This window comes from Onychostruthus taczanowskii, unplaced genomic scaffold (assembly GCF_017590055.1).
Source record: "Onychostruthus taczanowskii isolate IOZ18803 unplaced genomic scaffold, ASM1759005v1 scaffold33, whole genome shotgun sequence".
Classification (NCBI taxonomy): Eukaryota; Metazoa; Chordata; class Aves; order Passeriformes; family Passeridae; genus Onychostruthus; species Onychostruthus taczanowskii.
The window spans coordinates 7,615,952-7,642,741 of NW_024500683.1; the positions used below are offsets into that span (position 1 = coordinate 7,615,952).

A 26,790-nucleotide genomic window follows, 5' to 3' on the forward strand; every position below is an offset into this window, starting at 1 on the left:
ACCTTGAGGACTTTTCCATCTACCTCCTAAAGATCTCTGGAAAAAATAGATCTCCTTGGCAATCAGTTATTGCAGTTGCTCAGATCAAATTTGGATGAAACACTGCCTGAACTGGAAATTTAAATGTCCCTCCTCTTAGTTAACACATGAACATTTTGTTCTCTCACCTGTGCCTCCTAAATATTTTTATTGCCTGTTACTGGAATTTCTTTCTCCATTTCTTTCTGAGCAAAGTTGAGCAAAATGCCAGAAGGAAGGCTATATCATCAACTCCAATAAAGCCTTGTGGGATTCCAAAGTGCTCATATTTATTTAACCCACCTACCATATTTTCTTCAAATTTTATTTAGATAAATAACATCTGGTTCATGGTACACTTGAAAATAATTTATTTCTCTTTCCTGTCACCTGATAAATTAACTAGGAGATTGATGCATGGAATATCTGAATATATTATATGGCATTAGGGAATTTAAACCAGAAAAGATAGTGGGATTTTCCTTGTATTAGTCACACTAAATATGTTTGTTCCAGAAAACACAGATGGAAAGCTTGTGGATGGTCTATTAATAGCTTGGGAAAGCTTCTCAGTAACAAGTTCTTCTTCAGTAATGACTATCCCTATTGCATTGCCAACACCAGCAATTTATTAATTTACCTGGCATATAATGTCAGCTCTGCAAAATAGGACAATAATGCTATATTTTATGTCCTCAAATTGTTCTACATTTTCATTCAGGACATTCTCTTCTCTTCTAATTTTTTATAGTTTTCAGATTATTTTCACAAGCTTTTCCTGTATTGCATCTGAAAGTTTCCTTCTTGCAGCATGCTGATTTCATTTAGTAGTCTCCATGTAATTTTTTAACAAAACAAGTCAAATATGGCCTAGTAATCAAAGTGTGAAAAAGGAAACCAAGAAAAATGGACTTTATTTCCCCTTTTCCTGCAGATGTATTCTTGACCTTTAATTATACTAAATGTATTTTCTCATTTGCCTTCTCTGGTGTGTGTTTGCAGGTCAATGTGGATACATAGCTGATTTATTTCTTTTTTTTAAATAAGCTATTCTGTACCTATAGTATTTCTGCTTTGTATAAGATAAAATAAGTGAAGGACATTTTTGGTGAGCATATGCCACTTCTGTAACCCAAAGACTGATGTGGATTTCACTAGAAATGATCTAGTGTGGTGGTAGAGTGTCTATGGCCTAAAGAATAAGTTGCTATATTTATTGATGGAAAGTTTTGGTGACCAATATTTTCTTATCATAAAGCAGGCAAGAAACATGAATTAATCTGTGGTTAATTTGTATTAATCTTTGGTTAGTGGTAAAGCACAGGTGAAATACCAGCAAAATGATGAAATTCTGAAAACAATAGCTATAGAGAATTGCTTCTTGCTTTAGGTATTCTGAATTTTCTCTTCTATTGTGGAAACAAAGACACCCTTTAAGTTTCAGTTTAGTTTTAAAAAAATAAAGTTTTTTTTTTTTTTGGCAAAGCTGTTATTTAAAAAAATAAAGTTTATTTTTTTGTTGCAAAGCAGAGTTGTTATCTGTATGAGAAATTATATCTGTTTTTGATTACAAGTGACTTTTGAAAGAAGTCTGAGATAATGTCATGGGAGTGAATTGTTCCTGACATTTAATACTAAACAGAAGGTGATTGTTTTTATTCATATGAAAACGAAGATTAAATAACAGCAGTAACAGTGAATTTTAAAAATATTATCAGTTGGAATAATTGATAAAATTTAATCTCTGACAAGTTAGATTTCCTGGCTTTACTTAATTGTTTGACTTTCTGTATAATTATGCTTTTATTTTATGCTGCTCTTACTGCAGATTGTATTTCACAGTATTTAAGCAAGTCCAAGTAAAACAATAATAATATATTGATTTTATTGATGCATGAAGTTCTAGACTAAAAGTGAAGTGACATGAACTGGTGAAAAAGAGAATTGTTAACACCAGATGTGGAAAATGTGATTAATGGGAATTCCTCCCTGGAAAGTATGATTTCAAAGAAGCATTTCTTTTCTAAGGTAGACTTGAGACTAGCTTTAAACAGAAATTAAGGAAGTCAGCCCTTTGATGATTTAATACTCTTTAGCTCTTATTTTAGGTAGGGAACATGCAGCTAAACATCCCTTTATGAATATGATTCCATTTGTGGAGTCCAAGAGGTTGTATTGGTTTTGTACATGTGCTAAAGCGTCGTGATCTGAAATAGCAGAAGCTATTGGGGTCTTGAATGAGTAGTTTAACTTTGAAGATTTTGCAGAAGATACAAAGGTGTGGCCCCAAAAGTTAGCTGCTCCTGATAAATCTCCACAAAATTTGCACAATGGGTCAAGTTATGGCAACCTTTGAGGGACACACAGTCAGAAAGGAGAAAGAGAATTATGAAATGCCACAAATACTTCTGTTGGTTTTGGAAACCTTAAACAGAACCTAAGAAAGTTTTGTGTCACTTTCAGTTATAACTAAGGATGCATTACAGACTGGGTCTTGAGTTGAAGAATTTTTCACTCAGGAGTATTCCATGACAGCACTGTTCATTTCCCCTGTATGATTTTTTTATATTGCACAGTAGCCCTTCATTAAAGGTCTACTCTAGTAATTTAGACCGTAGAAAGTCTAAATAAGCCACTGTACTGTATCAAAACTAGAGCCTATATAACAATAAGATAAAAGACGACGTATTTACTCTTTAATTCACTAAAGAAATAGAATAATGATGCTACTAATACAATACCAAGCTCATTATTCCTCTGTTTTAATACAGAAATGTCTCTGTCTTTTTCATAAATAAATAGGGTTTGATGGGACCAGAAGGTTCACTTGGTCTACCTGGAGCTCCTGGGCCTAAGGTAAGTGGTTAACTCAATTTGCTTGTGACCTTGATAAACGACTGCTTTGTATGCAAATTTGATCTGACAATGCCAGGATTTTGCAGCTCATTTTTTGGTGTATTGAATATTGGTGAGCAGCTGTATGATTTTCCCTGTGTTACCTTTTATGATAGTTCAGTCACAAGAGAGGTTAGTATAACTCAGTAAGTGGCGCCTGTCACCCTGTGAGGTTTTAACAGTTGTGGAAAGGGTCATGAGACTTTGTTTCAGCTTTACAGTCCTGGAAAATATTCTGTAGTGCTGGAAACCAGATAATTCTCAATATACATCTGAACTTTCCCATGTTACATTTATTTATATTTTAATTGTGTTCAGTAATGTTATGTGCAGTTTCTTCCACCCAAGGAGCCAAACTTATTTCAGATGTAACTTTATTGATTGCACTGCAGCTACAGCAAGAACTAATTTTACCAGTGTTCTCAAAAGCTAAAGAAAAAATACTGCAAATTCAGATTGGTTTGTGTAACTTTTTAATTTAATCCAAAAGGAGTTTTGGATTAAATTGTAAGTAAGTATTGAATTGTATGTCCTAGAGAATATTTAGGAATACAGAATCCATTTCCCTAACCTTGCATTTACATTTAGATCCCTTTCCACCCTACATTATTCTACATCCAAATATATATATTCATTTATTTATAATTGTATACTGACAGTAGCATTTCTTTAAGTATTAATGTTTTCTGTGGTCAAGAAGGTTGAATACCTATGATACAACTAAAAATTAATTAGCTTTATTTTTGTCTGTGAAAAATGCTTTTATTTTGTATATTTATCTCACTTAGAATATAAGCTGTTTCTTAGAGAATTGTTCTTAGTAAGCTCATTCTTACAGAAGTCCATCATGATGTAGTCAATAATTCTTAGATTTAATGCAAATCCTCGTGCTGAATATATGTCTAATTCCATAGGCTGTGATAAAAGCCAAGACATAAATAAGTATTTTGACTTAGACAATTAAATAAGATGATGGAAATATGCGGTCAGTACACACAAACTTGGTGTGACTGTGTGAGGCAGGTGGAGATGGGACAGGTGCGCAGAAGCTGGCAGATCGGCTTTTGTCATCAGTATCTCATCTTTCCTGAGAGAAAGTTGAACCTTCAGGCTGCCTGTAATGGAGAAGAACTTCAGCCTTTCAGTCACTACCTGGGCCCATTTTTAAGTGTCAGTTTCTCAACAGTGTCTGTTTGTTTGCTAGTCATACCACATGTGACAAAACATCATGATGTGTCCACCACATTGTTATGCAGGGTGATAAAGGTGAACCAGGAATACAGGGGAAACCAGGATCATCAGGAGCCAAGGTAAATATGATTCTGGGAGTGTTCTAGTTAAAGAAGGGATTCATTTACTTCTTCATGATTTACTAATTTTCCATTATTTCCCCTGTTTAATTATAAGGCAGTTTGTTTTACAGTAAAACATTAGTTAACATCACATTGCATCAGAATCTATTTGGTGACTTTTACTAATTTTATACTAGATTTGTGTAGGCTGTCAAAAATCAGATGTTCATTAAGTTCAAACCTGCATACATTGTTGTTACTTGAGGTAGTATTTTTTATGTAATTTTGAAACATCAACTGTATTAAAAGACAATAAAAGTAGATATTGAATGTGACTTCTCTATATTTACCATCCCTTTAAAAATCCTTCAGACATTTCAGTCATCTTCAGTTGTAAAATTCCAAAATGTCATAGCCAAAGTGTATCATGTGGCCTTGAGAAACATCCAATGTGTGTTTTTACACACAGCATATCACTGACACAAAGCTATTGTATTACTCAGGGTGATCTAGGAGTACCAGGGGCTCCAGGTGAACCAGGCTACCCAGGCATTCCTGGTACCCAGGGATTAAAGGTAGGTATTTTTTTCCACTTTTACATTAATTGCACCTTTTTTGGAAGTGCTTTTTTTATAAGTGATCATTATTTTACAAAATCCTTTCTCTAAATATATCATTATTATTAGATAACAGTTGGACACATTTAAAACAATAATACGTCCATCCTGAAAATTGTCTTGTGATAAAGCCCTTGATGTGAAGGCATTTGTGGGGAGTTGGCCTTGGATGAATGCCAGGTGCCCACCAAGCTGCTCCATCACTCCCTTCTTAAGCAGGGCAGGGAAAAAAATCAAGAAAATAAGATGGGAGAAAGTTCATGGGGTAAGATAAAGGCAGTTTAGTAAAGCAAAAGGAAAGGCCATGTGTGGAAGCAAAGTAAACCGAAATATTTCTTCTCTGCTTCCTGTCAGCATGTGTTGTCCTGCGCATTCTCAGGAAGGAGCACTTCAGTACATATAGAGATTTGGAAGACAAATGTCACAATAATGAAACTTCCTCTCCTTCCCCTTTCCTTTAGCTTTTATCGCTGAGCAGACTAATTATGGTATGGAATATCCCTTTCAGTTTAGGTCATCTGTCCTGGCTATGTCATTGAATGGTTGTGTCTTAAAGATGATCTAGTTCCAACCCCCATGTCGTGGGCAGGGACACTTCCTTCCGCTAGACACAGTGGCTCAAAGCCCCGTCCAACCTGGCCTTGAACACTTACAGGGAGGAGGTATCCACACCTTCTCTGAGCAGCCTGTCTCAGTGCCTCACCACCTTCAAAATAAGAAACTTCTTCCTAGTAAAGCTAGTTTCAGTTTGAAGCCATTCGCTCTTGTCCTGGCATTACAGCCCCTTGTGAAAAGTACCTCTCCAGCTCTCTTCTAAGCCCCTTGTAGGTGCTCTAAGGTCTCTCCAGAACTTTCTGTTCTCTGGGCCGAACAACCCCAGCTCTCTGTCTGTCTTCGTGAGAGGGATGCTCCACCTGTCTAATCATCTTCATGGCCCTCTTCTGGACTTGATCCAACAGATCCATGTCCTTCTTGTGTTGGGGGCGCTGGAGCTGGACACAGGTGGAGTCTCAGGAGAGTGGAGTGGAGGGGGACAATCACATCCCTTGCCCTCCTGGCCACACTGCTTTTGATGCAGCCCAGAATGCAGTTGGCTTTCTGGGCTGGAAGTGCACATTGCCAGGTCATGTTAAGTTTCTCATCTATCAATGTGAACAAGTCCTTCTCTGCAGGGCTGCTCTCAATCCATTCTTCACCTAGCCTGAATTTGTGTCTCCACCCAAGATCTTGCCTGGCCATAGCTTACAGGAAAAGGTGGGGATTTGGAGAGAGAGCCTTGATATTGCAGGGAGCTCTGCTCAGCAATACCCAAAGCACTGGTGTGTTATCAACACCATTCTGGCCACCATTGCAAAGCACAGCACTATGAGGGCTGCTATGGACGAAATGAACTCCTTCTCAGCCAGACCCAATAGGGCATTAGAGAAATATAATTAAATCAAGCATCTCACTTTCATAAGAAGAGAAAGATTGAAGGGTAAAGAGACAGTAAGATAGAATGGTGGTGTTGTAATTAAAGTTTTATAAAAATCCCATATCCAAATCCAAAGTATTCCAAGAGATTTCATCTTCTGCTGCAGAAGGCACACATTTCTTGTATGTCCAGTGTCATATATGCCAGCCTCATATGTATGTCTTACATATACTAGAGTACTTCCCATGTCAGTAGACACATAAATGGACATGTCTTACATTGATGAGAGCATGGAGTCAGTGTCATAATAGCTGAATGTGTTTCACTGTCACTATATATTCAATTCAATATCTAGGGGTTATGTAAGGCACATGTACTAAGACAATAATATTTTATGAAAGATGATTTTGTTAAAATTTGTGACATTTCTCTAAATTTTAAACTGAAGAAACCTTTGAAAAGGTCATTTATTTTATATGAAAATGCAAGTTAGCTGGAATTACAAGTCCAGTGACAAACTGGAATTATTTAGGAAGAAAAGCATAGTTTGGGCATGACGCTGGCAGTTTATATACAGACACAAACGGGACGGGATCTGACAGTAAAAGTGAAGCCTTTCAGCTATAGATGATTTTAAAACTTGAAACAACTGAGTATTTTACGTTCAAGTACAATACAACAAAATACTACAGTTGGCATAAATGTCTTCTTATGTTCTGGGATTTTCAGTCAGGTAAATATCTGCCGTGGCAAAAATCTCCTTTTCACTACTGTTTACATTTAACTAAATATTTATTTTATTCCCCACCTCCCACCTCCCACCCTAAAAAAACCCCTAACAAACACACAAAGTTTTGGCTCTTACAAGAAATCTGACAAAAGAGACCCAAAAATCTCCATTCTAATTATTTTCTTTATTAAATGCAGTTTTGCATCCCCCCTATAGATCTGGCTTTTGTTTCAGGACTTGCTATGTTCATGGTTCACCATTTTGCTTTATGTCTATTTAAACATAAGATGTCAGAGTTAGAGTAAGAGCCACCCTCCATAACTTTAAGTTTCCTTTTAAATTAATGAAAAGAGATGGCCACATTTTTGGAGTACATATTTTATACCTCTGTTGTTAATTGGAATAAATAATTTTCATGCATTGCTTGTTTCTCTCCAGTGTCAATTAGATGGTGTTCAGACAAGTTGATAAAACTACATACCTGACTTCTAAGTGCCATTTCACCATCTGATTGCCAATCTCCCCATTATTATTTACTTGAAACATTTTGAGGCAAAACAAGTGGGTGGAAATGGAGCTTAGTCCTTCAATATTTTGATTTAATTTAAATATAGAGGTGTTTGTGGTGAAAAAATATTTTTTCTTGTTTGTTTTGCATAACTTATGCATGCAGTGGTGCATTCAGCTAAAATTTAACCCATAAGAAACAATGCTTCCCTTCTTGCCTACATCCTCTCCACTCCCATACACTGAGTGGATAAAATCCTGCAGGACTTGCCATCTCATTATGTTGTATTTTTAAATTTTTTTACTTGGTATGCAAGCATCCACTTTGTTTTTTTAATTTTTTACTTGTTATATGAGCATCCATCCACTCTCTTTTTGATAGTTGTTTTAATGACAAAGTCCTTTCTTAGTATAGCTTTCTGGACTTTTTTTGTGTACCTGAGGATAAAGTGATTTGTTTTCTTTCAGTATAAGAAAAAGATAGCTGTTCCTCTTGTAATTGCTGTGTTAAATTAAAGCACAGATGACATGTTTTAGAGGTGACTCATGTTTAAATGGAAACCTTTCTTCTAATATTTTACAGGGAGAGAAAGGAAACCAAGGTGACACTGGTATCCAGGTATATCAATTTTGTTTCTAAAGAAAACATCTGGCATTGCTATTTACATGAGTCTTAGGTATTAATTCAGATGGGGTTTTCTTAAGATTAAATTCCACAGAAGGGTAACTTGAATAGCAGCAGTAACTCTCCTTCAAGGAAATCTTCTGCATTTCTGGGGGCCTGAGCAGGCTGTTGGCATTTGGTGCAGAGCTGTGTGCTCTTAGCAGTGGTGCAGGCACAAGGTGCAGGTTGTGCCACTGCCCCAGGGGCCTGGGGCACCACCCAGGACTGTCACAGATGTGCTCTGTCCCTGCCTGCAGGGCACTGCAGGATCACAGAAACACAGCAAAGTAACTCCACCTGGCCTCTGCCTACCTCCTTTACTATTAGCATGTGGGATTTTTCTCCTTGCTATTTAACATTATGGAAATACCTACAAGGAAAAGAAGAGTATTCTGTCATTACCTGGATCCTGGCTTGGTTCCTCTGTGTTCAGGGTAGAAATTTTATTCTTCACAGTTTGTGCTCTGATCTCTTTGAAGAGTAACTTTTCAGATTGATTTGTCCTGGTTTAGAATGCGTTTTTAGTATTTAGCTCCTTGTGTTATTTTTTTGATAGTTTAATTACATGTGCCAGATAAATTTATGTTTTTATAAATGTGCTTCTTTTCTGAAGGGACTGAAAGGAGAAAAAGGAAGACAAGGAAATCCAGGCTTACAGGTACTGTTAAAACAATGATCCATTTCAAGAGAGCCATAGTGATCCTAGTTTAAGGCCATGATTCATATTTGTTTTTTAACACTTCTTCCATCATATATAGGTCTTTGCATCAGGTGAAATGCATTTATATGCAACATGATAACATCATGATATAAATTTGCCCCTTAAACACTCTTAGTATTTTTAAAATAACAAATATAACACATAAAGAGGAGATGGAGCAACACTTGTCTCAGCTGTGCACGCTTGAAGGATGAGAGGAAATGCACATGAATTGGAACACAGGAACTTGATATACAGGAAAAACATTTTGCTTTGAGGGTGGTCAAACACTAGAGCAGGTTGCTCACAGATTTTGTGGCAAAACCTGTCTGGACAGTGTGTTGAGTTGATCAAGCTGCATCTGTTCTGCCAAGGAAGTTGAATCCAAGGAGGTCACTTCCAACCTACATCTTTCTGTGTTCTGTGATAGGATGTCTTGAGAAACAGACCATAAGTGCATTTCTTTTATTATTGCAGCAAAGCCTTAATTATAGAATATTTTTATAAAATAGTTATAAGTCATATAAAATGCAGGTAATGGCAAATAGTGGCTTTTGTGTAAAGGTTATAAGAGTGATAGTTGAGATGTTAAGATTTTGCATGCACCATGCTACACTTTCATACAGTTCATTACCTCCTAGACTATACTGGGAGTCATTATTGACATCTTCTGTGCTCATAAATTACAGATGTTTCCTGTTTCAGCTGTAAACCAGTGAGATCCATTTGTTTCTCTTTAACTCTAGGCCAGTGTATTCTGATTGTGTCATAGTTGGCGATCTTGTTATTCCACAGAAAATAGCTGTTAGTATTTATAAATACTTGTTAACTGCATAATCTATGTCATGTCTAAACAAAGAAGTATTTTTTAGAGGTAGGTATCTAAAACTAGACTTGGAAGGAAGCCACAGTTGCTTTTTTCAGAATGACGCCATTGACACAGCTGCCCGTCTAGCCAGATGGACCCGATTCCCAGGGATTCCGGGCAGGAGATCTAGACTGCATGTTAGTTAACACTCTCAGAGATATGTAGGATGAAAATAGTTCATTATTAAACCTGACCACATTTTTCAATAACGAAATACTTTTTAGTTTAAACTAAAAGATGAGTCATTGACTAAACCAAATATAATGTCCTAGACTGACATTTTACAATTTAAACTTTCTGTTTAATTTTTTTTTTTTGCAAATAATGGACAATTTTTAAATATCTTTATTATTTTAGTCATAAGGGAAAATAAAGTGATAGTGAAAGAAAACTTTTTTTCCCAGATAGAATGATGCAACTGAATTGCTGTTGCTTGCTTTCTTTCTTTTTGGAGAAAGCTGAAATAATAATACAGACTAAGTCTAAAATTGTTTCCCGTGCTTATCTGGTTTGGTCAGGAACCAAAAAAATCAGTCCTTTAGTAGACAACACAAGACCTTTCCAAGAATTCTCAGGACTCCATGGCACAATACATATTTCCTTGTCCACAAGAGTGAATCAGAAAAGTGAACTGCCATCTTGCCGTGGGACGTAATGGTCACTAATGCCATTGAATCACTTGGCAGAAATGGCACCAAAATAATTCGCTAGCATGCAAAATCTGCCTTACCATGGAGTCTATATTTCTAAGGCACTGAAATTAATTTCTGCCTAGTAAGATGGTATTAAACAGTTTGAATCAGGAGTTTACTTCCACTAGGACATATGCTATTTCTTTTGTAAAGTGAATAAGCTTTTGTCTCTGAAATCTATATTATGTTGATATGTTTATAATATGTGTGATATATTCCCAACTTATCTTCTAGGTACATGATATTAAAGGTAATACTGAACTGTTCATTCACCCTGATATAAATTTTTCATAATTATATGCAGTTTTGTTTTTTGTACTATAACAATCAGAGAATCTTTACAAATTACCATTTGTGATTGATTACTGAAAACAAAGGATAAAAAATATTAATTTTTGATTCCAAGTAATTTGGCTCAACCTGCATTTCAAATTTCTTTTTCATCTTGTTTTTTAAAGGGAGTAGAAGGATTGAGGGGTGAACGAGGAGAGGTATGTATTTTTGCAATGATAAATATAATGTTACAAAGTTATTCCATTTGTTTCTGCAAGTTAGGTGATCTGTAAAATGTGTATTTAGTCTTACTTACTTCACATGTCTGAGAGAAATTGAAAAATATCAAAGAAGTATTAGTTCCAAAGAGACAGAATGAGATATACATGTCATTAAAAATTATTAAAGCCAAACATATACTTTAAGAGAATTGAAAAGCCAAGAAACCAGCCAACAAAAAAGAAAGGATTGGTTGAATACAGGAAGTACCCAAAGAAAATAACTATAGAAAGAATAATTGTGTTGCATGTTGTTTGGTATGTAAAATATTGTATGTATGTAAAATTGGTATGTAAAATATTAATTTTCTTGGCTATTATTTATTTATTTCAATATTTTGTAAAATCAGAGTATACACTTTCCCATTAATCAAATTCTTCTTCAAATTTATTTAGATCTTGTTTGTTCAACCTTTTTCCTTTAGGCATTGTTGTATATCAATAGCTGGATACATTAGTTGGAAGTTCCATTCTGATGAAATTATTTTATCCATTTTAATATATAAGTTGTTTCATATGCTTCTGTGATTCTAGGAAATTCTTCATTTGTGGTTTGGCTTATAGGTGTTTTACTAAATTATTGCCAAAACTGGTAAAAGATTCCTTGTATGCTATTGAATTTATCTCCTTAAGTATTGTAAAACATGGCAATAAAATATTTCTACTGGAAATTCATTTAAATAATTTCTTACTATGTATTAAGCTATAACAATGTCATTGTGTTTACTTACCAAACCTACAAAATTAGTTTATTTTCCGTTTCTATAAAGTATGGGTTTTGTTAGACTCTGATTTCTAATAAGTTTCTTCAGCCTGTAAGTCTCAGCACGCACTGAGCTGTTTTCCTTTCTCTGCAATAGCAAGGGTCAGCAAACAAGGCCTCACATGGATGTAGCTGACCATTAAAACACCAAGATTTACTGCGGAAAATGTTCCCCCTTACAGTTTCAGTTGTTTCTTGGCAAGTTCTTCAGGCAGTTCTGCTGATGCTTCCAGCATTTTCTCCTGGTGTTTTTATGCTGGCTTCTTGCCTCTAATGTTGTTCTACAGTAGATGCTATTTCCTCAGTATTCTCTGGTTCTTAATGCCTTCTAGTCCCTCTAACATTTAGTTCAGATACCTCAGCTTGCAAGTCTTTTATGTAAATATAGTCCATAGAGGTAAAAGGAATTAAAATTAAAAAAAGAACCAAAAGAAAACCTCTCCTAGCTATACGCCCAACATGATTTCAGATCTCAACACGTATAGTTTCTGGTATAGCCACAGGTAGCTACATAAGCACCGTGTGCTTATCTCTGATCCTCGCTGACTGTTTAAATGCAAAAAACACCTTGCAATTATGTACTAGAAATGAGCAAGTACAAATCTACATGAGGTAGCTAAGAGGATCCTTTCTCTGTTGACCACAACATTCAAGATGACAATATCAAGAAAATTAATTACAACTACAACTTTGGAAGAAGTTGTATCTGAATTAATGCATGACTTTTAAAGGTATGGACAGCTGTTCAGGTCATGCCTCTGAACTGGCCACCCTTCCAGCAGTAATCTTAGGCACTTGACTGACATCTGTCACATTTTGTCTCATTTCTCTGTTTCTTTAAGAACCTGTCTGATTTTACAGCCTAGCTCATAAAACTGGTTAATCTGACATTGAATTTAAAGCTTGTTACCCTGTAGTTCCCAATTCATGTAGAGAATTCTGGGCATTGTTACTAACATAGACCAAGCCAGGAAACTTTGAAGTTTCTGATGTGAAGAATCTTGATAAGTAATATAGAAGATGTTACAAAGTAATGTAAATACCATAATTTAAAATTCAGTGGAATCCTGTTGAGACCATATGCATGAGTATTTCTTAAACTTCTATTAGTTGCTTCAATACGTTTGTCATATATAATAGTTGCATTCTCACAGTTCCATCTAAAATAGTTGGATGTGGAGAAAGAAAATTTTTCAGCAACTGATAATGTTATGCAGAAACTGTGCAAACAAGGGAGGAAAAAGTTCATAAGGGAGCAAGCGTAGTATACCGACTTTAATCTTGGGCACATACTGATGTTTTGTTGGCTCCAGAGCAGGGAAAGAGTTCCACATGAACTATTCCAGTAGGTAATTCCATACATGGAACCATTGCTTTGGTGAAGATACATCAAAATATTTTTCAGCATTTTTTACCTTTTCCATTGAAGCAAACAGACTACACTTACTATCAATCAGATGGAAAAAAAGGAGCAAAAAATATTCCCTAACTGAAATAAAATTATTTTTCCTTTGTCTTATACACTGCAGATATAAGGTAAAAGGTGTGATTATTATTGTAAGTTTCCAAGAACTTTAGTGGTGCCAGAATTTCACATCCAATTTTTCTGTCCTTCTAAGGCCAGAAAAACATACTATAAAAAATTTTCTGATTCTGAGGAAAAAGTGAATAAAACCCTTCCTTCCATGTGTTAATAATGAATAGTAACATGGGTCCTGAAAGTTAAGAAAAGCTCATTTATTTCTAGTTCTCTTTGGTAATTTAATCTGAAACAGCTACTAAGGAATCTGAAAACTTCAATACATTTTAGTAGAATAGATCTCATTAATATCAAGTTAATTTTCATTGGCATCACATTAATTTGATGAAAAACTTCAATAAAGATTTCTTAGAATATGTTTGTTTGGTACTACCTACCTTCCAAATGATCTGTGAACATAAAATTGGCTTTTCATTGATTTTTTCAATCCAGAAGGGTGCAAAAGGAGATCCAGGCATTCAAGGCATCAGTGGACAAAAAGGAGAATCTGGTGTCCAGGGTTTGATTGGACCTCCTGGCCTCAGAGGTCAGCCAGGAGATAGAGGACCCCCAGGACCACCTGGATCAGATGGAAAACCTGTATGTACAGGATTTCAAACTTCTCATTTTGGATACCTTAAAAACCAGAAAGAATTGCATGCTCTGTTCTCTGTTCAATTCAGGCACGAGAATTTTCAGAAGAGTTTATTCGACAGGTGTGTTCAGATGTACTGAGAAGTAAGTTGGAAAGCTTCTTTGCTGTTGTTTCCTTGTTTGAAGTTTTAAAGAAGTTTCCTGATAATTACAGAAACACTTTTTTGAAAGCACGTTCCATACTGCCAATTTATTCGTTGCTTTCCTACACGTGTGGAGGTATAATTCCACATCACAGGCTCCATACTTTACCATCTTGTTTCCTAATATAATTATATTTTCTTGAGAGAGGGAACTGATTTTGTATTAGTGGTTGGGGGGCAATACTTCTGTTGTTGCAGCACTTGAAGCAATTTTTTGTTTGAATTCTCCCAGCCCAGTTGCCTGCCATTCTCCAGAGTGGAAGACTACAAAACTGTAACCATTGTCAGTCCCAAAGTGCTCCCCCAGGACTTCCAGGGCCACCAGGTCCAAGAGGCCCTGAAGGCCCAAGAGGCTTTCCTGGTTTACCAGGGAATGATGGCGTTCCAGGGCTGATGGGCATGCCAGGTCGCCCTGGGGCTCGTGGGACAAGAGGTACAGTGTGTGTGTGGCACGGTGCTAAAGGCCTTTATGCCTTGGGTTTCTGCTTCTGGTTTTGGATGGGATTAATGCGGGGTTTAGTAAGAGAATAGCTGGCTTGCTTGGCTGAATGGAATTGTGACCATGGAGCAGTGTGGATGTTTTACCACCTTCAGGGAACACGTGACAGGAGACAGAATACAAGAACACAGCCAGATAGTTATTGTTCAGTTCTACTACAGTCTACTATAAACTCTGTTCTGATCTTTTTAGAGAGTTCTTCGTCTCATGTAAATGTTTTTACCTGCATTTAGATTTTTTTTTAGCTCAAATATGCGTAGACATAAATTTCAAAGTATTTCCATGTCTTCTGATTTCTTTTCTTCCAAACTCGTTTCTTTCTGCTTTTTTAGGAAACAGTATTTTTTCACTGGCTACTTACTAGCTGTGCTGATTTTTGACATCCAACAACTTTCGTACTTCCTTTGCTTTCCTGACTTTTTGTCCTTTTGTTCTCTTTATCTCAAAAGAATTTTTGCTCCTTTCTTTATAAACATTCTGGATTCTTTTTAGGCAGGCTAAGGTTTATGCTTTCAGGTAACTCAGCTGTCCAAGCATTCCAGTTGATTTCTGTGATGTATTTGCAGACATCATGTTAAGTATGCATATAGTCTGGAACTAGAGCAAGGGACTGGGTGGAGTCTATAATTTGGTAACTGGTAGCATCAAAATAATCAGGAAAGCTGTATGAAATAACAGCCAGCTAGTAATATGCCAATGGTAAGCAGACAAATGGTTGATAAATATTTACTTTCTTTGTGACTTGCTACCTGTGACCTAGCACACCAAATTAATGATGTATGTGATGATAATTTGCCTGTAGTACTTTTATTTAATCTCCAACAGGAGAATTTGCCTTTGAAAGATTATATATTTAATTCAATAAATATTATCAAATGCTGATTTCTGACTTCAATGGATGAAAATGATGTGCAAAGATATGCATGTGTTTGCTAATTCACAGGGCTGCCAGGGAAGAATGGTGCAAAAGGCAACCAAGGAGTTGGTGTTCCTGGGATCCAAGGCCCCCCAGGACCTCCAGGTGAGGGATGGTTCAGTTGTGCATATTCAGTGCATGCTAATAATTTTTTTAAGTGTGGTTTAGAAAAAATGTTGATGTAATTTGGAAAAACTTACATACTTGTTACACTTCTTACTTACCAAATATATTTTAGGGTAATGCCTGTCACTTGCATTTACCTTATAAATTGCCATATAATACATTATTTAATAAAAGACAGGTCCTGTAAGAGATTGCTGTCTGAGACTGCTGTTTCTTGATAGATGGATCCTGGAGCCTGATATGATCATATGATCACTGAGTCCTGATATGATCATTTGACTTTTAAGCATTGCTTAATGAGGGAAAATATTCTTCATAACATTAGTGTATGCATATAAAATGTAAAGTTGGGCAAATAGAAGATGTATTAGGGCCCCATCCAAAGCCAGAGAAACAAATAGATTCTTGCCATGGTCGTTCCAGATTATATGATAAAGTAGAATAGTGTACTAAAGCAGATTTTCATATTCTCCTTTAAAAGCTATCTTTATTTAAAGTGTTTTCCACGTGATTTAAAAAAATCATTATAAGATATAATGTTGTTTATATAAATATATAAGTAGTTTGTGACAAGAAGTGTCTTTTTCAGGAAATGAAGTTTTCTTTTTCTGCATACTTCACCAAAGAGCGGGGTGTTGTGGGTTCATACTTGTTCTTTTTCATTTTAATAGTAATGCATTTATTTATTTATTGCATGTGTGTTATTAAGGCCCTGAAGGTCCACCAGGCATGAGTAAGGAAGGACGTCCTGGAGAGCGTGGGCAGCCTGGTAAAGATGGAGATCGTGGCACTCCAGGAATGCCAGGACCAGTTGGACCCCCTGGAATTTGTGACCCATCACTGTGTTTTAGTGTAATTGTGGGGAGAGATCCATTTAGAAAAGGACCAAATTATTAATTTGTGATATGATAATTTAGAGGAATAGTTATGGTGCTTATCTTTCATGGTCTTTCAAATCTCAGGAAGGTGACCAGCAATAATCCCCTACGAAGGAACAAAAGTACCTCTGACATTAAAAGCATTATAAATAATGATCTCAAAGGTTATACATTCCTTTAGACAAGAAACACCAAAACTCCAGAACTTTTTTTCATACCTTGCACTGGTTGAATCTCAAGTGTTTTTAAAGAGATTATAAGTTTTAATAGAAATAAAATTACCTGTAATATTTGGTATTTAGTATTTAAGCATCTTATCATTCTCCTTTTACCTCCTTTTACCAAAGAAAGTCCTTTGCAAAATTGCTGGAAACACCACTGGGAGCAGAATTAGGTCTTAAATGGCATTGGTCAGGTATAAATAACTGTGAAATTTTTCACATGCAGCCAACTTACACAATATTTGATTTTGAAAGAATATGGCTGGCTTTGACTTCATATGTGTGCAAATTTCATTGCCTTATTTACATTTCATATGTCATTGCTCCAGACGTGAGTGAAAGCATGTTATCAGATTTTTATGAATTAAGACAGATATTTGGACTCATCACAGGAGAAATGCCACCTGTTTTCCCATGCAACTCTGCTTAAAACTGAGGTGAAACGCAAGGGTAGAACTACAGGTTCAAGGGCCAAGGTTTTATTGAAGATGGTACTGTCAACTACTAAATGTCAAAAGTTTCCATATGGGTGATTCAACCCATATGAAAATAGCATTAAAAATAAAAAAGAGCAAAAACCTGACATAGCTGGCTTTAGCTATGATTTGACAAAATTAAGGATTTTAAAATGTTTGCACAACCCCAATGTAACAGTTCTGTGTAATGAAGTAACAAGTTATATATTCTTTGCTGTTTCTGCTCAAGGACTGCGTTGTCAAATTGAAGAAGCAGGTTTACAAGGAAAAAGGTCTAACTGGTGGCTGACCAGCTGCAATGTTTGTTGTGCTGTTTTCCTTTTCATTTTAAGCCAGCTGTGTGTAATTTCCATTGTATGCTTTGCTAATGAAGTTTATTGCTTGCTTTTACATAAAAAGCAAAGGCACAGTTCCCATGAGAATTTAAAATCCATTTCTTAAATTAAGGCAGAGTCCTGTATTAAGTTAACCCGTGCTTCACAAGTCACTTTTTCTAATTTGTTATTTTTCTGTTGTCCTGCTATCAGAGACTGTTAATATGATTTACATTCAAGGTAAATAAAAGACACACTTTTCAATAAGATGTATGGTTGAGTGAATTATGAGTCTGAGAGGAGGCAAAACCATGACCAACCAAACAAGCACAAGTCAGAAGGACCTCTGACTACAGTGAATACAAGCAAAGGCCAGAGTTCCCTAATTGTCGAAAAATCCTATTAATTTTCAGCCAGTCGGATTGGTAGCTTTGTTTATTATTTCATTTGATCAAATTAGCACATATATCAAGCTTAAATTTTAAAAGTAGTGGTGGTTTTGTCACCCCATTAGTCCTACTGGGGGATTGTTTCTGAGTGAGTGACTGAGGATCTATGAGTAATTTCCAGTTTGCATCTATTAATTGGACCTCTCTTGTAGTTTTTTATGTGTATGACCAATTTCTTTTTGAGCTCAGCTTTGGTTTTCTGTCTGCATTTCTGTGAACTGTAGCAGTGCCCTTACAGTTCTTGACAGGTGTTTGTCTGCTTTTCCAACTCTGGAATGCTTCTCTTTTCAACAGACTCGGAAGCTCACAGTTAAGCCAAGGTGGTCTCTTGCTCTGCCTACTTCTCTGTCTTTAAAGGAGATGAACTATTTTTGTGCTTCCAGGAAGAGAATTTTAGAAAAACTCCTAGCATGTGCTAGCTCCTTTATCATTCATGGAAGCATCCCATAAAATCCTTCCCAATTTAGGTCTGAGTGAGCTGAAATTTTCTCTTCTGAAATTTAAAACATTTTTTCTAATACTAACCTTCAGTGTGCTCCAGTTCCTCCTGTTTGTTCCCCAGGCTGTGTGCACTGATATGCATACACTTGGGGTGTTTGGTCTTCTGGCTGTCATCTTGTCAGGCTGCTAAGGAACATTTGCCTTAATTTTTTTTTTCCATGCAAATAAAAGAGATAGTTACTTATCTTCTGCTCCTTCTGGTGTCTAAAGTAGCTCAGTCTGGCCTAGCATGAGTATTTCTTTACAGTGCTGCTCAAAGAGTACAATCTAAGCTAGCTACAGCTATAAAACAAAATCTCATGTTGGACCCATTTCATTTTGTGTAATAATATGGTAAGAAAGACTGAGTTAGTAAACTAAATAATTAGGAGGCTTCACTGAATGTAAAACCAAATTCAAAGCCTTGATCTGCAAAAGGGGGAGATTTGTTGCTGAATCTATTTGATTGCCTACATTCCTGAGTTGTTTGGATGCTTTGAGCTTTAGTGCTGCTGGATCTTTGGTATTTTGCTCTGAATTTGAGTCTGTGAAACTGTGGCATTTCTACAAAACGGGATTTGGTTTTGACAAGCTGGTATTTTCCAGAAGACATGCTAGCCATCCAGTCTGTGCAGGTGCCTTTTAGCAAATGCTTAAATACATGAAGTCACTTTGGAAATGTAATTCTACATTATTAAATGCCCAGGAGCTCTATAGGAAGTAACTTGCATCCCAGTGAAATGCATATGTTATAGCGTAAGAACCTGTGATTTCAATTATAGCTCCTTAAAAGATTTTATCAAGCCAGAATTTAACAGACTTCATAATCATTCAATTTCCTGACTTCATTGGATATAGTGGGATTATACAGCAGTGTAGGTGTGTCCAAGATTGTATCTTGATTGGATCTTTTAACTGAGTATATGAATATATTTCCAGATCTTAATTTGATCCTACAGTAAGAGGTTAAACAAATGGTATAAACTTGAGTATTATCAGATTAATGATCCACAGGAGAGAGACTTTTATTTACTGTTGATGCAAACTACATGAGGTTCTTGCAGATGTTAATCTTCAATCAGAAGCTGTGAATTAAAAAGATCACAGTGCAACATGTCACCATCTCTGATATTCTCTGGAAATAATTACTAGAAATTCTGTTAATGGTCATTTACTTACTTTCCTGATGATAGTCTTTAAAACTGGATCTTGGGCTAATTTTTAAGCAGAGGGCAAGATTAAAAAAAAGTCTGGATGGTTTTTTTTTGTAGCATTTTGCTGTCTAACTTTGAGTTAAGAAATATCCTCTCTGGTTGTCTAGTGCCTGTTGGTGTCAGTAGAGGAACTATGATTCACTACACTAAATTTTTAATATGGCTTCAACTCATAATATCTCTGTGTGCATAAAATAGATTTAATATTTACCACTTTACTATGCTCATTGATTGCTATTTTCTCTCAGTTTCTCAGGCATGTACTTGGACATAAAGATACAGAGTAGAAAAGTATTACTGTGGGAACTGGATTTCTTAATGAAAGCCTAATGCTGTATAGATGGAGCTCAGCAATTTTCACCTCTGGAAATCATGATCTTAGAGAAGTTTGGAGTAAATACATATGGAGTGATGTGTCTATATAAAAATATATATGATTTAGTAAAAGACCAGATGTCACAGATGGTTTCCACATGTGCAGATTTATTTGGTAAATATATACATGTACATATTGTGTATATATGTGTATATATATCTCTATGTGTGTGTGTGTGTATGTATCATTCTCAGTTCTTCATTTGTTTAACTGAAACATATCATAGTCCTACAAATGAAAACAAAAAAAGTAAAAGCATAAAAGTAGCTTGGGTTGGAAGGGACTTAAAGATCAGCTAGTTCCAACCTCCAGCCAGGGGCAGGGACATCTCCTTCCACTAGACCATCCAGCCTGTCAGGGATGGGGCATCCGCAACTTCTCTGAGCAGCCTGTTCCACTGCTTCACCACCCTGACAGTATTTCTTCCCAGCAATCCCAATTCTTCTAATCTTTCTTCATGAGTGATGTTCCATCCCTCTAATCGTCTTGGTGTCCCTCCTCTGGACTCACTCCACCAGGTCTTTGTCTTTCCTATGCTGGGGACCCTGCAGGTGGGGTCTCACCAGAGTGCAGCAGAGGGGCAGAATCCCCTCCCTCACCCTGCTGAGCACTCTGCTTTTGGTGCAGCCCAGGACACATTTGGCTTTCTGGGCTGTAAGTGGACATTGCCAGGCCAGCCTCTCATCCACCAGCACCCCCAGGTCCTTCTCATCGGGGCTGCTCTGGATCTGCTCATCCCCCAGCCTGGATTGATACCAGGGGTTGCCCTGACCCAGGTGCAGCACCTTGTACTTGGTCTCATTAAACCTCATGAGATTGTCACGGACCCACTTCTCGAGGTTGTCCGTGACCCTGTGGATGGCATCCGTTCTTTCTGGACTGTGCAGTCTAGTCTGGAAATCCAGTATTGTAAGAACTGAACAATCTTAGTCCTCTACTGCTTCAGAGCCAAGGTCATCTCATTGTCATTGTCAGCTTCAGGAGTAGTCAGCATGTGTCAAGGTTGGTTGGCCTTTCAGAGGAGATGAGAATTGCTAGCTGTGCATCTTTCAGAACTAGAGAATCTTATTTCTGTGAAAACTTAAGGTGCATTAAAGTGAAATTTCAGCACATCTGACTGTCCTGGCAATGAACAGTCACTATGGCTCACATGGATTGAGTCAAACCTCTGTGAAAAAATACTGTAAGTTTTTCCTGTAGGGGGAACACAGAGGTGATAAATCAAAATACTTGATAGTCCAAAGTCAGCAGAGACCATAAACCCTTTTAAGAGCTATTGCCTTCTGGGGTGCTATTGAAATGTTTAAAACTTGAATTAATATAAAAACAAATTCTAGGTTATTTTCTTCTGTTGATAAGCAGGATTTTCTCATAGAGGACATAATCTATGTATCTTGGAGAATTTAAGTCCATTTTTACAATGGGGAAATCATTACTATATTGTTCCTGATTTTTTCCTTGCAAGCATCTTCCCTCTCCCAGTATTTGCATAGAAGAGATTTTTCATATCAAAAAATATTCTGGTGACATTCCAGTATATTGTGTTATTCTGTGTTACAGTTTTCTTTCTTGGCACAAAATGCAAGCACTAGATGTTTTTTCAGAAAACATATCTGGCCACTCAGATATCTCTCTCTCCTCTGGGTATATTGGCAGGTTGAAGCTCCTTGGTTTTCTGCGATAGGTTTAAAAAACTAAAGTGCTCTGTATTGATTTTCTGACACTTTTCCCCAATTTTATGCTTGTAAAAGTATGTAGTATCCACTTAAGGAAAAGCTAGGTGAGAATTCATCAGAAGATTTAGCCATTTGGCAGTTACATCAGATGTCCATAATGCTTCCAAAATATCTTTCTCATGTTGGAAGCTTGTGACTCCAAAGAGTGTTTAATTTGTTGTTTTCTGATTTTCCTTTTTTAAACCATGAAAAAAACAACAACATGGTATCTCTGGGAAACATTGAAATCACTTATTGAATATAATGCAAAAAATCCCCAATAATGCAGAGAAACTGTGTTTAAAATAAATAACATTATTGAACTGTTGGAAAATATAATGCTACCTGAGAGATGGAGAAAAAAACCCCAAACCCCCCTTCTAACTGGGATATGGTTCTGCAAGGTATGTGGGAATGAATGGCTACCTTTAACGTAGCCAAGATGGATCCTGAAGAAAAGAAATGGCTTAAGCAGTACAGGAGTCTGCGTAGCAAATGAAGGGGAAGGAAAAGGTCATCCACTTTATTCCTTCACTCTAATATCATATGTATTGAATTAATTGTGCTTCTCCTTGTCCTTCTCAAAAAAAATTACGGGAAAGTACACTGTGGGCATAGCACCCCTCTTGATATGAAGGAACAGACCTCCCAAAAGTGAAAGCTCATGATGAATGTGTCAGTGATGAGCACCAGCAATCTCTGACAGCTGGGACCAAAGGTCTGGATGAGAACTCAGAATAACTGAGTTCAGAACAGGATCAGAATAACTGTCTCACCCTGATACTATCTTAACTCCTCCTCTGGAAATTGGCAAGCAAATGATAGCACTTAACAGTATTTGTGTTATGAAAGTTTAAAGATATTTTTTTATGTACACATTCATCCTTTTACAATGCTTGTTAGGAAAAAAACCCCAAACCTAGGACTGAGGAAAAAGAATGTGGCTTTGTGTGTTGTGGTCACATAAATCTCGTACTGAATATCCAAAGCCATCTGTGCTCAGCAACTGGGTTACTTTGCCTTTCTGAGGAAGGGGCTGCACTGGCATTCATAAAATCCCCCATACTTCATTTTTGTCTCTCGCACCAGGGTGTCTGTTGCACTCAGGAATCCAGCAGCCAGCAGCTTTCTCCAGGACAGCTCATTATTACTCAGGCTACCAGAAACAGTGTTCACTGTAACCAGATCACTGCTAAGTTATGAATCAAATTATTGTATTGTGTTTGTTGGAGGTGCCTTCCCACAGGTGTACATACCACTGAGCTCATGCAAAAGCAGCTACTGGAGGTACCCATAAAATACCGACTGGCAAAAGCAAACCGGTATTAAAAGTTACTATCACCGTTCCTTTAACATGTAGATGTAGTAGACAATAAACAGGAAAACTTACTTTTTTGGTAGATAAACTCAGGTCTGTCATGAGAAAGCAAATTTTATATAGCTCAAAATAGAAGTAGATTAATATTATTTTTCCTCACAATGACATCACTACCTAAAGGATGGCTTTGTATTGCATTCATACTGGCAAAAGCTTGAGAAGTATTGGACTAATATTTTGATGATAACTTATCAGTGAATCTTCTTTTTTTTTCCCTATATCTGCAATGAACTTTTTTTCTTTAATCTCACTTTAATTTTCTTTTCTTTTTTTTTTCTTTTTGACTACATTTGACTGCATTTCTTTTTGACTACATTTCTGCTTTTGTTAAGTGTTGTGGCACAGTCTGTGTCTTTATCCACATCTTCCTTCTACTTCAGTCTCTTCTGCTGTGCTTGCAGTGCTCCTGTAAACAGGAGGTGCAAAAGCCAGGTATTTCCCTAGATCTTGAGGAATAAAGTGAGTTACTGGCAGATGCGCAGCCTGTTGAGAGCTGTGTGCATATTCCTTTGCTACCATGGGATTGTTCTCTCTGGTTGCAAAGTTATGTGAGAGAGAAAAGACTGCCTGGAGGAAAGGGCAGCTGCTGAACAGGTCTGTGAGCAGGACTCATGGAACCAATGCTGTAAGGAGTCTTTGTGTGGTGGGAGGGAGCTCTGAGATATTGACAGGGGAAACCTGCTGCCTTGTGTGTCTGTTACCAGAGCTGGAAGGACGTGATAGTAAAAATAGTGTCTCTTAGGACTAAACTTCTTGCCTGCTTGAACATGGTTTTCTGTGTTGTCCAATCAGCAAATACACCTCAAACCCTTTACCATGTGTCCTTTTCTTTACTTAAAAATTGAGGCTGAATGTTTGTTTAATTAAACAAGTTGGATGGAGATATAATTAGGTGCAATTGAATGGTTTCAATCTTATTTCCCAATATAAGTTATATTATGCAGTATAATATAGTCTAATATTGATGCCTAAAGTTTAAGCTTTCATATTTTCCAGATTCTGCACTTCATTAATATGTAACTCTGAACTTCATATAAAGTGTTCACAAGTTCTCTTCAGTTCAGTTAGAGAAAGCAATCCTTTTCCAGCCCAAGAACTAAGGATAATGTTGCAGCTTCAGGCCCAAAAAGTATAAACAACAGCATATGGAGAAGAGCAATCTGGGAGGATGTGACTTCATAACCTGAAGATATAATTGGACAATTAAGCCCAATATGTAAATGAACCAAAAGTTATAAATGTGTGAAAACGTGTGACCTGTTATCCAGCTTGGGTGTATTGTCAGCCAGGCTCTTGTACTGCCCAAGGTGTGTCCTTTCAAGGCCTTTTAATAAATACCTACTTTATTTCTTTAATTCTGTCCAGCCTCTGTTCCAGGTAGCCTCTCAAGGCATCAAATAATCACAATGTAAATTTGCAATGGAAGTGGTGGGGCACTGGAAAAGGTTGCCTGGAAACCTTTGGATGCCTCATCCCTGGAGGTGTTCAAGGCCAGGTTGGATGGGGCTGTGAGCCTTGGGCAGGGACACCTTTCACTAGACCAGGTTGTTGGACAGTGCTGTTTTGTGATATGAACATTTATTCCTTGCAAGATTATGCAGTATGTGCATTAATGGTATTACATACCAGTGACTTAAAAGAAATCAAGGAAGCAAATTTTAACATCAGTTCCAAACTCTTCAGCATTGAGAACCACCTTTTCTCAGTGTTACAGCAATTTCTCACATTTACTCCATCTGTTGTGCCCATATGCCATGTAAAGAAATAACATGTTTGGAAGAAGTGACATTTTCATTTCCAGTAAAAATATTTGGATCATGTGGAGCTTTATAAATATATAACAAAATGTTTGTCAGTCTTAAATCAAAAGTTTAAACAAATTGTCATCTGATAAAATGCTCTGAGAGCACTGGGCACTAGGTGTTGACAAATTGAAATTAATTTTTATAGCCAGTGTACTTACAATAATTTTTTTATGGTTACAGGAGGTGTTCCAGCATATCCTTGATGGTCAGCAACCACATTTTCCATGCTGGATGATCAGAAGGAAGACACACAACAATACACTTTGGTGTGTTGTTTTCACACAACTTCATCTGCTCTCTTTCATTGCGCATGTAATAGAAAGGGGATATTTTCTCCCCTTCCTCCTGCCACAGTCCTTCAGTGTCTTTCTTGAGTCACTTGCCTTAAAACTGTGGGAGAAATTTCATGTTAAGTGACAGGGATTTCTATACTTTCACATCTGCATTACAGGTGGCGTCAGCTGATCTTTCCTCTGTCAGTCTTAACTCCTGTTTTGCAATTCTTGTGTTCGTGGAGTGCCCCAGCTTGGCATTCAGGAGGTCTTTTCACATCCATTTAGATTCAGAAATACTTATAATCTACCCACCTGAGGTTTCATTCACGTGCATATAACATTTATATCTGTGTGGTGTATGGCTGGCTTCTGGATCTTCTTCCGTGTGCAGCTTTTGTGAGAGGCTGTCACTAAGCTCTTAGATATGTGAGCCTTCAGAAATTACTTCCTTTCCTTACTTTTGGTATTGCTCATCCATCAGATCACTGAATTGGTGAAGCACGTGTGTACATTCAAGTGGGTGAGTAAAGTCCTTGGGGCTATTAGACCTGGAAGTACTTGTGGGCTTCAAACTAGACATGTGTAAGGGCTTTACTTGTTTGTGGCCTTCTAAATAGTGATATATATCACCTTCTAATAGTGATATATTGCCAAAAGCTACACATATGAACCAGTGTTTAATAACAGCTTTGTTAAACTTACTTCATACCAGCACTTCTGTACTGGGATAAAATTACTATATGGTCTTCACTAACAAATTATGTTCTACCCATGAATAGGCTTTTTATAATATGAAAATGTTTAATTACAGGTATGGCTGAGGCATCAAAGGATAGTTTTCCTTCAGATAAATAATTTATATAATATAGACTATACAATTTAGACTGTGCAGCTAAGTCACAGTCTTTTTCCAATGAAAAAAATCCCAACCCAACCAATCCAACTACATAAATACCAATCCTTCCCACATTCCCCCAAGTAACAAAGCTAAATGCCTGTTCAATGTAGAGATAACTCAGATCAGTAACAGAAAAATAAATAATTCTGGTACTCAAAGAAACATTTCCAAATTCTTCCAGCTTTTGCAGAAATAATAATTGTGACCTAGAGCATGAGGAGCTGATTTCATATGCCTGTAGGTTAAATAATTTCTGTTGCCTTTCACCCATGGAATCACACACATAGTGACAAGGTTGGAAGAGACCTTCAAGATCATAGAGTCAACCCAGCCCGAACACCTCGAGTAAACCAGGGCACTGAGTGCCACATCCAGTCTGTTTTTAAACACATCCAGGGATGGTGACTCCACCACCTCCCCAGGCAGACCATTCCAGTTCTGTATGTAAAAAACTTTTTCCTAATATCCAGCTAAATTTCCCTTGGCACTGCTTAAGACTGTGTCCTCTTGAGATTGTCCTTTCTCTCTTTTTTTTTTAAACTTTTTTTTTTTTAAATTTTGCTTTGAAAGAACAAGTAAGACAAAGTTTTTCATACTTTTTTTTGAAGAATGAGCAATTACTGTCATATTCCAAGTGAACCAAACCGCTCAGTAACAGGATTTAGCAATTAAGAACAAAGCCACACATTCACCACACATTGGTGGGCTCCAGACAAGGTTTCTGAAAGAAGTATTGAAACTGA

General features: G+C 36.8%; 1 protein-coding gene across 2 annotated transcripts in view; it reads left to right on the forward strand.

The window, feature by feature from the left end:
- Window positions 1-17,646, forward strand: part of COL21A1 (collagen type XXI alpha 1 chain) — a 66,015-nt gene extending 48,369 nt beyond the window's left edge. For both annotated transcript variants that reach the window (XM_041410631.1, XM_041410632.1), the window contains 11 exons: window positions 2,821-2,874; window positions 4,170-4,223; window positions 4,709-4,780; window positions 8,057-8,092; window positions 8,751-8,795; window positions 10,856-10,888; window positions 13,684-13,830; window positions 13,914-13,968; window positions 14,260-14,460; window positions 15,470-15,547; window positions 16,278-17,646. In XM_041410631.1, coding sequence (XP_041266565.1) covers window positions 2,821-2,874; window positions 4,170-4,223; window positions 4,709-4,780; window positions 8,057-8,092; window positions 8,751-8,795; window positions 10,856-10,888; window positions 13,684-13,830; window positions 13,914-13,968; window positions 14,260-14,460; window positions 15,470-15,547; window positions 16,278-16,465 — 963 coding nt within the window. In that variant the 3' untranslated portion in view covers window positions 16,466-17,646. The remainder of the gene's footprint in view (window positions 1-2,820; window positions 2,875-4,169; window positions 4,224-4,708; window positions 4,781-8,056; window positions 8,093-8,750; window positions 8,796-10,855; window positions 10,889-13,683; window positions 13,831-13,913; window positions 13,969-14,259; window positions 14,461-15,469; window positions 15,548-16,277) is intronic.
- The last annotated feature ends 9,144 nt before the right edge of the window (window positions 17,647-26,790 follow it).